We start from the raw sequence: 15329 nt of genomic DNA on the forward strand, positions 1-15329 counted from the left end.
TTATTCCTGTAGAGGCTAAATACTTTTCCCGAACTCTGATTTTCTAAACCTTATATCTGTACAACCTGATATCGTAGACCTTCAATATTTTAAACTGCACCTTGAGGTTTCAATTATAAAACTAGCTCACACCATCAGGTTTCAAATATAAAAACTAGCTGACACCATCAGGTTTCAAATATAAAAACTAGCAGACACCATCAGGTTTCAAATCTAAAAACTAGCTGACACCATCAGGTTTAAAATATAAAACTAGCTGACACCATCAGGTTTAAAATATAAAAACTAGCTGACACCATCAGGTTGCAAATATAAAAACTAGCCGACACCAACAGTTTTCAAATATAAAAACTAGCTAAAACCATCAGGTTTCAAATATAAAAACTAGCTGACACATCAGGTTTCAAATATAAAAACTAGCTGACACCATCAGGTTTCAAATATGAAACCTAGCTGACACCATCAGGTTAGAAATATAAAACCTATCTGACACCATCAGGTTACAAATATAAAACCTATCTGACACCATCAGGTTACAAATATAAAACCTAGCTGACACCATCAGGTTACAAATATTAAAACTTGTACCTTCCGGCTCTAGCACAGGGATCCAAAGGTTGCAAAGGACTGAAGTAAAAATTTGATTAGAATGCTGCCAATTATCTTTCAAAACTAAAGTTAAAAAGTGCTTTTTAGTTCTAGAATGTCCATGTTCAGGGCTACACAAAAATTCTGAATGAGTTAGTGAATTAGAATCAATGGTCTAGGAATTGTATCACCTTCAAGTTGACCCGGTCTAGAAAATTGATGCAACTTTTTTCAGCTGTCTGGATCATACGTGGACATTTTAGGAAAATTAAGGTCAGACAGACATTGGATTGAACAGATTTAGGGATTAGAAAATTAGAGGTTGTGACAAAAGCTCAATTCCTTTAACTCATTTCAGTTAAAGTACCAAATCTAACTCTTGAAAGTTTGATTAATTTATTTTATTATTCATAAAAATTACGTTAATAACATATTTTAAATCAAAATGCATTGTACCAATGCACCCCCCCCCCCTCCTTTAATTTTATCTTTAGCACTTTTAAAAGAAGATTTTTAAGCAATTATGTGTTCTAAAGCAGACAGTCTATACCAGCTTGAAAATCGGCTTATTAAAATCTAAGTGAAATCTAATAATTCTTGTGTGAATGTTCACCTTAGACTATTAAGATGTGACCGGTCAACAATTATGATTTTATGAATGTACGTTAGATTGAAACCCATTAAATCGCGCAAAGAGTGAAAACTGCTCGATATCTTTTCAATAACTACTCGATAATCAATAAGTTCAGTTTTCGCTGGAATTCCATCTCTATTAAATTCTTAGTTTGGGTTTCTAGGAGGACGACCTTTAAACAAAGCATGAATTGGTTCACAAAAGGAGCTATAAGATAATATGGTATTGGGGCATTTCATAGAAAGACATTTTATAGATAACAAAATCATAGATTGGGAATTTGATAAACAAGACATTTCATAGAAAAAGAAATTCATAGATAGGACATTTCATAGATAGGACATTTCATAGATAGGACATTTCATAGAAAGGACATTTTATAGGTAGGGCATTTCATAGAATGGAACATTTCATTGATTGGACATTTCATAGATAGGACATATTATAGGTAGGACATTTCATAGATGGGATATTACAGAGATAGGACATTTCATAAATAGAATAGGACATTTCATAGAAAGAACATTCCATAAATAGGACATTTCATAGATAGGACATTTTATAGGTAGGACATTTCATAGATGGGACATTTCATAGAAAGAACATTCAATAAATAGGACATTTTATAGATAGATAGGCCATTTCACAGATAGGACATTGCTTTTGAAACCAGAGAAAAGTAAAATTTCCAATCAATTGTAATTTTTTTGAAATAATAGACAATATTTAAAAGAAACGTAGTAATTTTCATTTTCTTTTCTCAATTTGTTGAGACACGAAGAATGTCGATAAAAACGAACATTATACAGTTTGTTTTTAAAAATCTGATTGTTTATAAATATATATTGTTACCAGACGAGCCTCCAGTTTAATGGGTGCGACGTGTACGGAAATTCTGCACCTCAGACAAAATGAAAAATCAAACATTCTCCTTGGATTTATGAGACCGTCCTGAGAACTCACGAACCTTAGGCTAGATATGTTCTCCGAGTATACTAGGAGATACCTAGGGGTTCTAAACTAATCACTTCGAGTATACCAGGAGAAACAGGGGTTTTAAAATATACTCTCCGGGTATACCAAGATATACAGGGGTTCTAAACTATAATCTCCGGGTATACTAGGAGATACATGGGGTCCTAAACTATAATCTCCGGGTATACCAGAATATACAGGGGTTCTAAACTATAATCTCCGGGTATATCAGGATATACAGAGGTTCTAAACTATAATCTCCAGTTATATCAGGATAAACAGAGGTTCTAAACTATTCTCTCCGGGTATATCAGGATATAAAGGGGTTCTAAACTTTAATCTCCGGGTATATCAGGATGTACAGAGGTTCTAAACTATAATCTCCGGGTATATCAGGATATACAGGGTTTCTAAACTATAATCTCCGGGTATACCAGGATATACAGGGGTTCTAAACTATACTCTACGGGTATACCAGGATATACAGGGGGTCTAAACTATAATATCCGGGAATATCAGGATATACAGAGGTTCTAAACTATAATCTCCGGGTATACCAGGATATACAGGGGTTCTAAACTATAATCTCCGGGTATATCAGGATATACAGAGGTTCTAAACTATAATCTCCGGGTATACCAGGATATACAGGGGTTCTAAACTATAATCTCCGGGTATATCAGGATATACAGGGGTTCTAAACTATAATCTCCGGGTATACCAGGATATACAGGTGTTCTAAACTAATCTCTGCGGGTATATCAGGATATACAGAGGTTCTAAACTATAATCTCCGGGTATACCAGGATATACAGAGGTTCTAAACTATACTCTACGTGTATATCAGGATATACAAGGGGTTCTAAACTATTCTCTCCGGGTATATCAGGATATACAGGGGTTCTAAACTATAATCTCCGGGTATATCAGGATATACAGAGGTTCTAAACTATAAACTCCGGGTATACCAGGAAATACAGAGGTTCTAAACTATAATCTCCGGGTATACCAGGATATAGAGAGGTTCTAAACTATAATATCAATTTCTTTGATTATCATCTTCCACGCAACCAAGAACTTGTTTTCTACCCGATTCGGTTTTCTCGGGACACCCTGTACAGGATTCTATGCTTGAGAGTTAGTGACGGTTTATATCTACCCCTGGTTTACTTAGACTTAGGAGTGAGGAATTGATAAATTTCTTTGGTTTTAAATTCAGTTCTCTAAGTTCATCAGAGCTCAAGTACATCTAGTCAAAATAATGCAGGATCGCGTGTTTCTAACATGGGTAAGTGATAATTCAACAGTGTTTAATAGGTTTACAGGGCGCTTCGAGTCCGTGTAGTTCTGGTAATATTGTGATATTAACCTTCTTAGTTTTTTGTCGCTAATCTATCTGTAAGCCTTTTGAAAATTAAAACAATACAAATTTGGCATTGCCCTCTATCTTTACATTGGAATTACGCGCGTACAGTCCTTTCAAACAATTGTAATCTATTCCGAATACTTTGCTTTCACATTTTTTAGAAATATATTTGTTTTCTCTTCAGATAAGACTCAACGTTATCAAAGAGTACTTTTCAAAATTTCAAAAATATTAATTTTAAAAATTGAACCATGGTCAGCGCTACAATTTCTAAAAGGGTGTATTTTTGGGACACCCTGTATTATTTTTGGTTTTATGTTACGCATATTAGATAATTAGATATTTTTGGGTTTATGTTACGCATGTTAGATAATTAGATATTTTTTTCAAGCTTTGATATTTAGATTTTAGATAAAATATTTCTGAACTCAATGTGTAAAGAAACCCTGTAAAAAGTTCTAAAGAAAAATTTGATTAAAATTTTATTTGTTGAAAAGAAAATCAAAGGTTTTCGTGATACGAAGCTGGGAAAAACTATTTTTCTTCCAGTGTTTGCTGGAATGCACGTATTGCATATTTTAAAATGTAATTCAAATATTTGAAATTCAGAAGTCAGTCCTACCCTCGCTTTTCGAGAACTTGCTGGGCATAGAGACAGGAGGGGATAGTATAGAGAGGGATGGGAGTATGGAGAGGGATGGGAGTATAGAGAGGGATAAGAGTATAGAGAGTGATGGGAGTATGAAGAGGGATGGGAGTATAGAGACTAGGGGAGTATAGAGAGGGATGGGAGTATAGAGACTAGGGGAGTATAGAGAGGGATGGGAGTATAGAGAGGGATGGGAATATAGAGAGGGATGGGAGTATAGAGAGGGATGGGAATATAGAGAGAAACAGGTTATGAGAGAGACTGAACAGGTTATGAGAGAGACTGAACAGGTTATGGGAGAGACTAACAGGTTATGAGAGAGACTGAACAGGTTATGAGACTGAACAGGTTATGAGAGAAACAGAAAATTATTAATGCAACATATTTCCAGATTTTTCTCTTAATTTTGGAACCTGGATGCTTTTTGACATCAGATCAATTAACAGATAAGGTAAGGACGACATATTTTCAAAATTTCAGTTTGCAAAACTTTGAATTAAAATTAATAAACACCGATTAAAATATAAAAGTAAATATTTATAATTAATTAAATTTACCTTTAAACTAAGTAGTAAGTATAACTCTTGTATGCTGAGTCCATTAGCGCCTGATCCAATCAGGGTTCAGTCATGTGTTCTGAACCAATAGAAATAGTATGGCAGTAACCTCTATCTTTCTTTCTCTCTCATTATCCAATCAGAGTTATAAATCCTTCAATCGGCGCTATCACTTCATGGAAATATTTACTTCTGCTGAAACTATAGTGAGTAAATGATTACATTTAAATTTCTCTAACTATCAGAGGTGTTTATATAAATCAGGTTGCAAAAATATCCGAATTTTTAGTTTAAACTATCAATGGTTTATACGGAATATTGGGCTGAAAAGATGGATTAGATAATCACAGTTTTGAGCAAAGACTCAACTCTTTTACCAATTTACTATAGACATACAAGTAAAATTAAAACATAAAGGAACTGAGCTTTTGCCACAAACTAACATCTTCTAACCAATTTAATTTTCAAATCTGAAGGTCTAAACATTTGATATTTTTTTTACAGAATTCCTAATTTGAAATATCAATGGTCTACAACAATTGGTTGCAAAGATCAGAAAATCAGAGTTTGTGGCAAAAACGCACTTCCTTTTCATTTAGAAATTAGAAAAGAATTTGGATAAGTTGGCAAAATTTTTCCTTTTTATGTTTGTACGTCAGATTTGTTTCTCTCAGTGATTATAAACTTTTAATGGGGTTTTGGCTTTTCTTAATTATTTAAATCTTCATTTTCTTTTTAGTTTTTTACTCCTGCTGACGTGAACTGGGAGAAACATTGGGAGCATTTTGAAGATCATAACATTAGGTAAAAAAGTGTTTTTTCTTAATACTTTTTGTTTCGTGAAAAAATATAAATATAATGAGATTTATTTTTAGTTCTTTCAGTTTAATTTTCTTTTTCAGTGAATCCTTATAAAGTAAATGGTTTCTTTTATAAACTTTTCTTTTGATTCTTTTTATTGAAGTATTTAATTAAATTTTACTTTAATATATTTGCTCAGGGTCCCAGATATATTTTCTGATGAGGGATCCAGGAGTGAAACATCAAGAGGGTTTAAGAACCCATTTCAACAAGAGAAGCAGAATGATATTCGTAATCCAGAAAATTTAATTAATTCAGTGCAATCATTGTTAAATCCTTACCATCAACCCGATTACATTCAACTACAACAATACCAGCATCAGAACCGTCCTAATCAACTACATCAAGAACAGCATCAGAACCGTCCTAATCAACTACATCAAGAACAGCATCAGAACCGTCCTAATCAACTACATCAAGAACAGCATCAGAACCGTCCTAATCAACTACATCATGAACAGCATCAGAATTCTTCAAAACAAAACCAGGACCAGCGATTAAATGATTTCTTTTCATATCAGCAACAATCAGTCGAAAAATATATCCCCCATAATCAAAGTGATTATTATGAAGAATATAATCATCAGGAACCTCTTTTATCTCATCCGGAACCCCAACAAAATTATCAGGAACATCTTCAACAGCATTGGGAACCCCATCCACATCAGGAACCCCTTCAACTTCATCAAGAACCGCTTCAAAGGCATCAGGAACACAAGCAACATTATGAGGAACCCAATCAAGATTATCTGGAACCCAGTCAACATTATCAGGAACTCCGTCAAAATTATCTGGAACCCCGTCAACATCATCAGGAACCCTATCAACAGCATCAGGAACCCAGTAAACATTATCAGGAATCCTGGCAACAATATCAGGAACCTCTTCCACAGCATCAAGAACCCCGTCAACAACATCAGGCATCCTGGCAACATTATCAGGAAGATCAGCCTTTACCATTCCTTCAAGAGATTCAGCGTAAAGATTATCTGGACCAAGAAATACCTCCGGAGCAAAATATATTTTCAACAATTTCCAGAAAAATTTCTCCTTGGCCTTTTCAACACGAAAACCCCCCAGGAGTGAAGTCTGATAATGAGGACAGATTTACGGAGCTCCAGAAATATCTTGAACCTGATCTAAGTCCGGAGACGACATATTCTCAGTACCGCGTCAAACAACAATTCGACCCTGAGACAGATCTGAACCAGAGACCTTATCAAATGAACGCTTTTGCAGGTTTAGGTTTAGATAACGAATATGTTTCAAGTGTTGGAATGATCCAAGAGCAAATTAAATTGTTCCAGGAGAACCATCCCGGTCGGCAGAATGGATTCAGAGTAACACTTAGGCAACCTCATCCGTCCTATATTCAACAGAGAAGAAAGGAGGACAAGAACACATTAGAATTTCAACCTCATGACTATGAGGTCAAATCCATTTCTGATAATAAGCATTATCAGACGCCGACAGTATCTGATATAAAACCTTATTCACAAGTTTTGCCAGAGGCATTTAATACAAAATCTGAGATATTTCCACAGTTTAAGCCTTTACCGTCGATTTATAACAACTATGACCAGCTAACACCACAAGCCCCCGTGCTAAACCAATATCCTGGAGCAGGATCGAATCCTTACTGGACAACAGGAAGGGAGGAAGAGAAGAAGAACGAACAGCTTCGTTATCAGTTACATTTATGGATTTCAAACCAAGATCAAGAATCAGATGATTTTGTAAAGGGTACAATTAAAATTTCATCTTTAGAAGAAACCCCAACAAATGAAAAAATAAAATTTGAAGAGGAGACGTTAAAAACAACTGAAGAGGGGGGGAAAGTGGATACAGATATTCTACAACTATCCCAGATCCCTGAAGTTGGTTTAAAAATTGAAAAACTTGGTAAGTTTAAATTTAAAAGAATTAAAATGTAAATTAGAAAATAATTGAATTCCAAATTCAATCCAAAAAATATTTTTTTCAAATGGCACGATGATTTGCGTTGGGATGAGATCATGGAAAATTGTTTTATAAAAAAAAATAAGAAATTGAAAACTCAATGAAAACAATTGCTTTTTTCAAGAATTTTAAACTATCGTTTCGTTAGTTTTATCATTAGTTAATAAAAGGTTTGTTAGTTTTGAAAATAGTAAATATTTAATTAATCCTTAATTAAAGACTGAAAACAGTGGCTTATCAAGAATCTTACCATTCATAATTAATCTGTCATAAACGAGAATAAGACAAATCTTTGGCATTTTTATTGCAAGCCTCTTCTGTAGAAGTTCGACTATGAGTTCGACTATAACCTAGAAGTCCTTAATGTCCTGGCTCCTGATTGTCAACATTTTAATATTAAGATACCGGATCTTGCAATCTATAAATTATTATTGTTCTTAAAGGGACTTGTCCTTGTAAATCTAAGGCCCCTAAATTTAAAGAGAACATACCAAATTTACATCGGTATCCTTGAAACCTTACTTGGATCAATACTAAATTGTGTCGTTTTCCTTCCTGACAAATTGTTTAACTCTGTTCAATTCTCGATTGTTTCCAAAGCAATAAAAATAAATAGATTTTAAAACAAAAAAGGATATGTGATTCATACTATAAAAAACAACGTTTTTAAGGGCACCGTTGTGAATCGGACATGCCACTTTATGGAAATTCACATAAATTTATGTTACAGTCCCTTTATTTAATAAGTCACTCAGGATCTCGATGACGGTTCCCTTGTGAAACCAAGCATATTGTAACAACATACTTTTTAGAATTTAGAACCAAACATATTGTAACAACATACTTTTTAGAATTTAGAAACCAAACATATCGTAAAAACATACTTTTTAGAACTTGGAAACCAAACATATTGTAACAACATACTTTTTAGAACTTGGAAACCAAAGCACAGAGACAAGTATTGAGGAGGTACAAACTACAAAGTAAGGATTTCCATAACTTGCTTTAAATAAATTAAAGGAATTGAGTCTTTTTCACACATTTTAATCTTTGCCACAATTTTAATCTTTGCAACACAATGAAGTAAAACTTAGATATTGAAAGTATGACTTCTGTTAGATCTAATAATATATGTTTACACCTACTGGCAAGGATTTAATTCCTTTAACAAAAATAATTAATAACTAAGTATGACATATCGCATAACATATTAACAGAACGGTAGGCTATATAACATTTTTTTTTGAATTCATATCATATAAAAAATCCTGCCTAGGTTCTCCTTTGGAAGTATTGAATCTGATAAAACCTTGGATGTTGTGAACCTGGAGATATCAGGGGGCACTGAACCCGATTTTGGCAACCTCAACCCCATTGATGTTGAGAACCTTGAACAAGTAGAATTAATCAATGACAACACTATAGATCAAGAAGAGGAAGAGGAAGGATCTACTGTCGAGGAATCAGAACCTTTAAATGTAAACATTGCTGATCAAGATGAACTGATAGGGGATACTAGAGAGAATAAAGATGAACCCACTGATGCCGCAAGCGAAAAGCAAGATGAACCTTTTAACGACAAGATCATGAACCAAGGGGAATTCAGCATGACACTGGAGAAAGATGATTTTGATAAGAATAACATAGAGCCTTACATACTTGTAAATGACACGAGAACACAGCAAGACGAATCATTAAATCTAGAATTAATGAAACAAATCATGATTTTTGAGAACAATCTTTTCGATAAACCTTTTATCAACAAGACTCTGGAGAAGGAACAATTTATTGATAATTATTTAGATGAAGAAAACCTTTTCAATGACATAAAAGAGCAAGAAGAGTCCGGTGATAACAACTCAGAATTAATTCAACCTCATGATGATCAAGTTTTGAAGCCAGAAGTACATTTAAGTCAAGAAGAAGCTAGTAACACACTAAAGGTGGAAGCTTTTAATGAAGAAGATGTTAAAGCAGAAGAACAAATTATCGACAATATGACTAAAGAATCATTTAGTTCAGAAATGAATGTCAAGCAAGGATTTACCATTGATAAGAATAACCTGTACGATGAGGAACCTGTAAAAGCTGAAATTACAATTGATAAAACTAAACCCAATTTAGAGACTTTAGATATTGAAATGATACCTGAGCCAGAGAAACTGATAAATTCTCAGACGTCCAAGATACATTTAACTCCAGATGCATCCCAAGAACTGATAAGTCCTGATGGCTCCGAGAAACGTCTGAGCCAGATATCAAATATCAGTTTTCCCGAGAGGTTACAACTTCCTAGCCAAGCGTTATTCAGAAACGATAATTTCTCAAAAACATTAGAACGTCTGAGCAATCAGAGCTTTACAACTTCTGATGGAATATTTAGCAATAAAAGCAATATGGTGAACATAGACAGCTCTGATAGTTTTCCAGGCCTATTAGGAAGCTTTGGTGAAGAGGCAGCATTCTCAAACAATGTAGATCATGTTGAACTGATAAACAGAGAGAGTTCCAAGGATGAGTTTGGGATTTCAGAACAAGAGGTATTTCCTGATCCTAGTCAAGCTAAACTGAACAATTTAACGCTGAAACTTGTCGAAGACAATACTCAATCTGAATCCAGAGAAAGGAATTTCTCCGACTCTGCAAATATCAAATTACCAATCAAGGAGAAATCAACAATTTTAAACCAAGAGTCTGAAAGCATGAAAAACCTTAACCTGGAGATTCCGAACCTGGATTACTTAAACCTTTTCCAGTTTATCTTCAACCGACCAACGTTCCAAAACTTTGACATAAATATGCCTGGTTCCAAATCAAACAAAGATATTGAAAACATTGGAAGTTTTGCAGTAAATAAATCTGTCCTGGAGAAATTAGAGATCAGGGAAACAACTCAACCATTTCCTATAGATCTAATACACCCGGAGATTAATCCTTTCAAGATAAACCAATCCTCAGACACAAAACAAAGCTCCGGAAATAACCGTTTCATTAGAGGAGAAAATAAAAAGTCTGAGCTGAACCAAGAACCACAAATAATTGAAGCAATACAAATTCCAACCCAGAGTCAAAGAAAACATTCAATTCAACTTGGAAGCTTAAACCCAGCTCTAGGTAGAAGTATTTTCTCTTTGATTTATAATTATCCAGTTGTAGTGTATGCTTTCAAAACTTCGGGACAATTACATATAAAGGGTTTCAACACAATATGCAATATTTAGATTTAGTCAAGATATGATTGTAAATATGAATTTATCAACAATTTATCATGAGAAAATTTAAACAAACTTGTTTTATCTTTATAAGGGAGTATTTTCAAAATTGAAAAAATTTGTCCGTTAACAATTGATATGTAGTTTTGTAAGATATATAATTTAATCATGGAAATCATTTGAAAATGAATTATTTCTTTTAAATAATATTCTTTTTACATTTTTGTTTTTTAGACTGCAATGTGGATGATGTTTGGCCCTGCAATTTAATTCAGGCAATTTTTTAAAAATAATTAAAAAAATTATTTTATTAATTTTTGTTTGTCTTGCTTCGAAACACATTCATTTTGTACTTCACGTTGAAAACACATTTTATTTGTAAATAGTTAATCCAACATCCTTCAATGATTTTTACAGAGGGGCATGTACAATTCACAATATTTATCTGAGTAAACATGAGGATGATATTGTCGTGTTTATATTGTCACTTTAACCCTAGAAAGGCTGGAGGGTCTGAATCTATGTATAGCAAGGGGGGGTGTCCCATGCCCCCCCCCCCCTAGAAAATTAGGTCTTAGAGAATAGGCATAGGGTTGAATTGCATGTTTATATCCCAATTTTTCAATGCCAGCTCATTGAAAAAAATTGAAAAAAATGGCAAAAAAATGGTCAAAAAAATTTGTTCAAACAAATATTAAAGTGTGAAACATTTTTAAAGGACTTTTCAAAAATGTAGCTTTTAGAGCTCTAGCTTTAGTCACAAAAAAGTTGTGGGCTATTTTTGATTTTTTTAACACAGACCGGACTTTTTACCGCCCTGTACCCTACCCTATGCATTAAAAAGAATGTTTTTACAAATAATCCTTTAAATTTCTACTCATGTTAGGTTAATGTGTTCTCCTGTAGGTTTGTTTGTAAATAAACAAAACCGGTTCTCCAGCTATAAAAGATGTGTCCCGAGATGAAATTTTAGAATAAGATATCTTCTATTGCTTAATCTAAATATCCACTGTGAACACTTTTGATTTCTGCTAAATCAGCTCTTTTCCCCTCTTTTTAGGTATTCCTATTGTATTCCGACCAATGAGAGTTCTCTCATCAAATGGCGCGCAAAATTTAAAATTAATTTTGAGTTCAGATACAGTGGGATTCGAAAACTGTTTAATAGGAAGACGACTGTCATGAATATGAAACGCAGCAGTTGTGCAGGATACCCAGAATAAGGAAATTAAGTTGATTTTAAAGCCACTGAAGTTAAACTGTATGCTGCTTTATAACGACATCTATTGCTTATGTGTGGAATTTCCTATTCCACAGTTTTTTAAGTACCACTGTAGTATCTGTAGGATTTTGAGTAATAAATGAATAAGGTTTTGTATAAACATGCTCTTGGAGGATATATTTAATTCTTTATTCTGAAACTTGTTTTGATATATCCTCCCATTACTAGTTTCCCCCCCTTTTATCTGGAGTATAAAATTTGATACAGAGACAATACAGAGATGAAAGATAAATAAGAGAACCTGGAGAAACAGCTCTTCACAATATTGGTTTTAAACCAGGGTTTGAACCAGAAAAATAGAAGAAAAAATATTAGACATTAACTTTCAAAACATCATTTTTTTCAATTGTGGTATCGCTACTAAAGTGACATGAATATTTTTGGTACGACGATACCTACCGCATTATTTAAGAGAACCGTTGTAAATCGGGCAAACGAATCTTGAAACTAGTTCCTTTAATATTCTAGGAAACGACATCATTTAACAAAACATGTTTTTAGGGAGAAGGAAGTGGAAATTTTGGAACAGATTTAAATATCCAACACGTCAACCGCGACTCAGATATCAAGGATTACGGGTCTAGTTCAGATATCCAGAAGTACGACTTTAACTCAGATATCCAGGATTACAATTCTAACTCAGATATCAAGGATTACAATTCTAACTCAGATATCCAGGATTACAATTCTAACTCAGATATCCAAGATTACAATTCTAACTCAGATATCGAGGCTTACAATTCTAACTCAGATACACAGACGTACGAACCCAACTCTGATATATATGATTATCAATATGATACAAATATTAAAAGTTTCGCATCAGAATACGATTTTCATGATAATCACCCCCTCCTAGACCCGAGCTCCAATATCCTAGACCCGAGCTCAAATATCCTAGACCCGAGCTCAAATATCCAAGATTTCTCAGACTTTCCATTTAAGTCTGGCTTTCCTCTAGATATTAGAAATAGTGGTTTCAACTCAAGATTTAGCTCTGATGTCCAGGATGCTGAGTTCTTCTTCAACCCAGATCCAAGCCCTGAGAAGGACGAATTAAGCTTGGAGAATTTTCCAAATTTCTTGGAATATGATTTCAATCCGAAATCTAACTCCGAACTGGAAGAAAATTTGAACTTTTATCCTTCCAACAAATCTACATCTTTATCCAGGTAAGCTTTAAAATATAATAATTTCTTTAATTAATAGTTTAAAGACTTATTTTCAAGTGACCCTTCATTTATAGAGTAGCATATCCGATTCACAACGGTACCCTGTATACATTTATCTGATTAAAAAATTAGGAAAATTAAATTTGCGTTTTTTTGTTGAAAGACAAAAGTTAAAATTATATTGTTGAGAATTTTACATTCCTCTCTAAGTAAATGGGGGGAGAATTGAAATAACAACGGAAGAATTATATTTTTTTTCAGTGATTTTGATGGGAATGATTCGGAGCAAACTTTATCTCCGGGAACTAAACCTGGAATTGAACTGAGCTCTTTGATGAACCATCCTCAAGATATGTATTCTGGTTCAGAAATCAACGATGGGTTGGATACTCAGACCAATATAATTTCTAACAACTCTCTCAATAACGACCTCATCTACACGATCACTGCTTCTGATAATGAACCCAGTAGAGCTCTTCTCAATACAGTTTCTGACACTGAACCCAGTAGAGCTCTTCTCAATACAGTTTCTGATACTGAACCCAGTAGAGCTCTTCAAAATACAGTTTCTGATACTGAACCCAGTAGAACTCTTGTCAATATAGTTTCTGATACTGAACCCAGTAGAGCTCTTCTCAATACAGTTTCTAATACTGAACCCAGTAGAGCTATTCTCAATACAGTTTCTGATACTGAACCCAGTAGAACTCTTCTCAATACAGTTTCTAATACTGAACCCAGTAAAGCTCTTCTCAATACAGTTTCTTATACTGAACCCAGTAGAGCTCTTCTCAATACAGTTTCTTATACTGAACCCAGTAGAACTCTTCTCAATACAGTTTCTGATACTGAACCCAGTAAAGCTCTTCTCAATACAGTTTCTGATACTGAACCCAGTAAAGCTCTTCTCAATAAAGTTTCTGATACTGAACCCAACTCTTCTCCGGATTCTCCACCCAACCCTGTTTCTAATTTTGAAGCCAACAATTCTCCGGTTACATCTCAACCACTAGTTTCTAATGTTGACCCGGTTATCTTGTCATACACTGGTTCTGATGTTGAATCCCTATCTACGCTGGGTTCTCCAAGAGTTCCTAAATTTTCCAATCTTTTGACTAAGGATCCTCTGAACCCTGGAGTTGTTTTCTATCAAGATATCCCTAGATGGGAGGAGGAATCTTTCCCCCAGTACTTCCCAAGATACTAGGATTAACCCTTCCCTTCCTTATCTTGTCGACCTTCCAAACCTTCCAATCTTCCAGTCTTATTTCTTTTTATAGCCTTCTAACTTTCCAACCATCCAACCATATCCTTTTTCCAACCTTAGCAACGATTGAACCTTCCAATCCTATTCCCTCCAAGAATCCAACCTTCCAATCCTATTCCTTCAAAAAATGCAACATTCTAATCCTATTCCTTCCAAGAATCCAACCTTCAAATCCTATTCCTTCCAAGAATCCAACCTTCCAATCCTATTCCTTCCAAGAATCCAACCTTCCAAGTTCCAATCTTCAACCTTCCCTCTTCACAAAGAGTTGAATGTGATTCTTCTAAATAAAATATAATAATATTCAATACAAATTGCTAAATAAAAATTCATTCAATTTTTTTATGAAAACTGTGGTTTATGTTCTGAAAATTAAATCATGGAAGATAAATTAGAGGCATGATATAAATAGCAAAAAGAAAAAAATATTATTATGAAATAACTAAAAAAAAGAGAATAAGAAGAAAAATGCCGAACTAAAAAAAAAATTTAAAGAAAAATTGATATCTGAGAAAAGTAAATCAGAGTAATGAGAGCACGTAATTTCTAAATTATAGATTTATCAGATATATTTAAGATATAGATATATTTGAGATATTGTGTCAATATAGAGAAAATATATCTTCTTGATTGATTTTACAGAAAACAATCTCGAATCATCTAAATAATCCTCGCTTCAATCTTTACAAACAAAAATAAGGGAAATAAAACATGAAACAGATTTATTACAACTTATTAGAGAGAATTATAGACTTCTTACCCCGGACTAACCAGAGTTTCTATTTGAATTCATATGAGGTTTGGTCT

The 15329-nt window shown here is 33.8% G+C and overlaps 2 protein-coding genes across 2 annotated transcripts; both read left to right on the top strand.

Annotated features, from left to right (window-relative positions):
• The first annotated feature begins 1818 nt into the window (after positions 1-1818).
• On the top strand, positions 1819-13259 carry LOC111710885 (uncharacterized). The gene is made up of 8 exons (XM_023485062.1): positions 1819-3485; positions 4604-4663; positions 5509-5573; positions 5770-7532; positions 8521-8572; positions 8866-10703; positions 11036-11076; positions 12585-13259. The coding sequence occupies exons 1-8, from the start codon at positions 3459-3461 to the stop codon at positions 13257-13259; spliced, it is 4521 nt and encodes a 1506-aa protein (XP_023340830.1). The 5' UTR covers positions 1819-3458.
• LOC111710888 (protein IWS1 homolog) lies at positions 12497-14731 on the top strand. Its single transcript, XM_023485071.1, has 2 exons — positions 12497-13255; positions 13517-14731. The coding sequence occupies exon 2, from the start codon at positions 13590-13592 to the stop codon at positions 14460-14462; it is 873 nt and encodes a 290-aa protein (XP_023340839.1). The 5' UTR covers positions 12497-13255; positions 13517-13589; the 3' UTR covers positions 14463-14731.
• The last annotated feature ends 598 nt before the right edge of the window (positions 14732-15329 follow it).

Source organism: Eurytemora carolleeae, unplaced genomic scaffold, assembly GCF_000591075.1.
Source record: "Eurytemora carolleeae unplaced genomic scaffold, Eaff_2.0 scaffold678, whole genome shotgun sequence".
In the NCBI taxonomy this organism is placed as follows: Eukaryota; Metazoa; Arthropoda; class Copepoda; order Calanoida; family Temoridae; genus Eurytemora; species Eurytemora carolleeae.

What these genes read in the sequence shown, in the direction of transcription:
- LOC111710888 (XM_023485071.1), top strand. Translation starts at nt 13,590, where the DNA reads ATGAACCATCCTCAAGATATGTATTCTGGTTCAGAAATCAACGATGGG.
- LOC111710885 (XM_023485062.1), top strand. Translation starts at nt 3,459, where the DNA reads ATGCAGGATCGCGTGTTTCTAACATGG. An exon ending in CAGATCAATTAACAGATAAG is followed by an intron (nt 4,664 to 5,508) that starts GTAAGGACGACA and finishes TTTTCTTTTTAG; the next exon opens with TTTTTTACTCCTGCTGACGT. An exon ending in GAGGAGGTACAAACTACAAA is followed by an intron (nt 8,573 to 8,865) that starts GTAAGGATTTCC and finishes AATCCTGCCTAG; the next exon opens with GTTCTCCTTTGGAAGTATTG.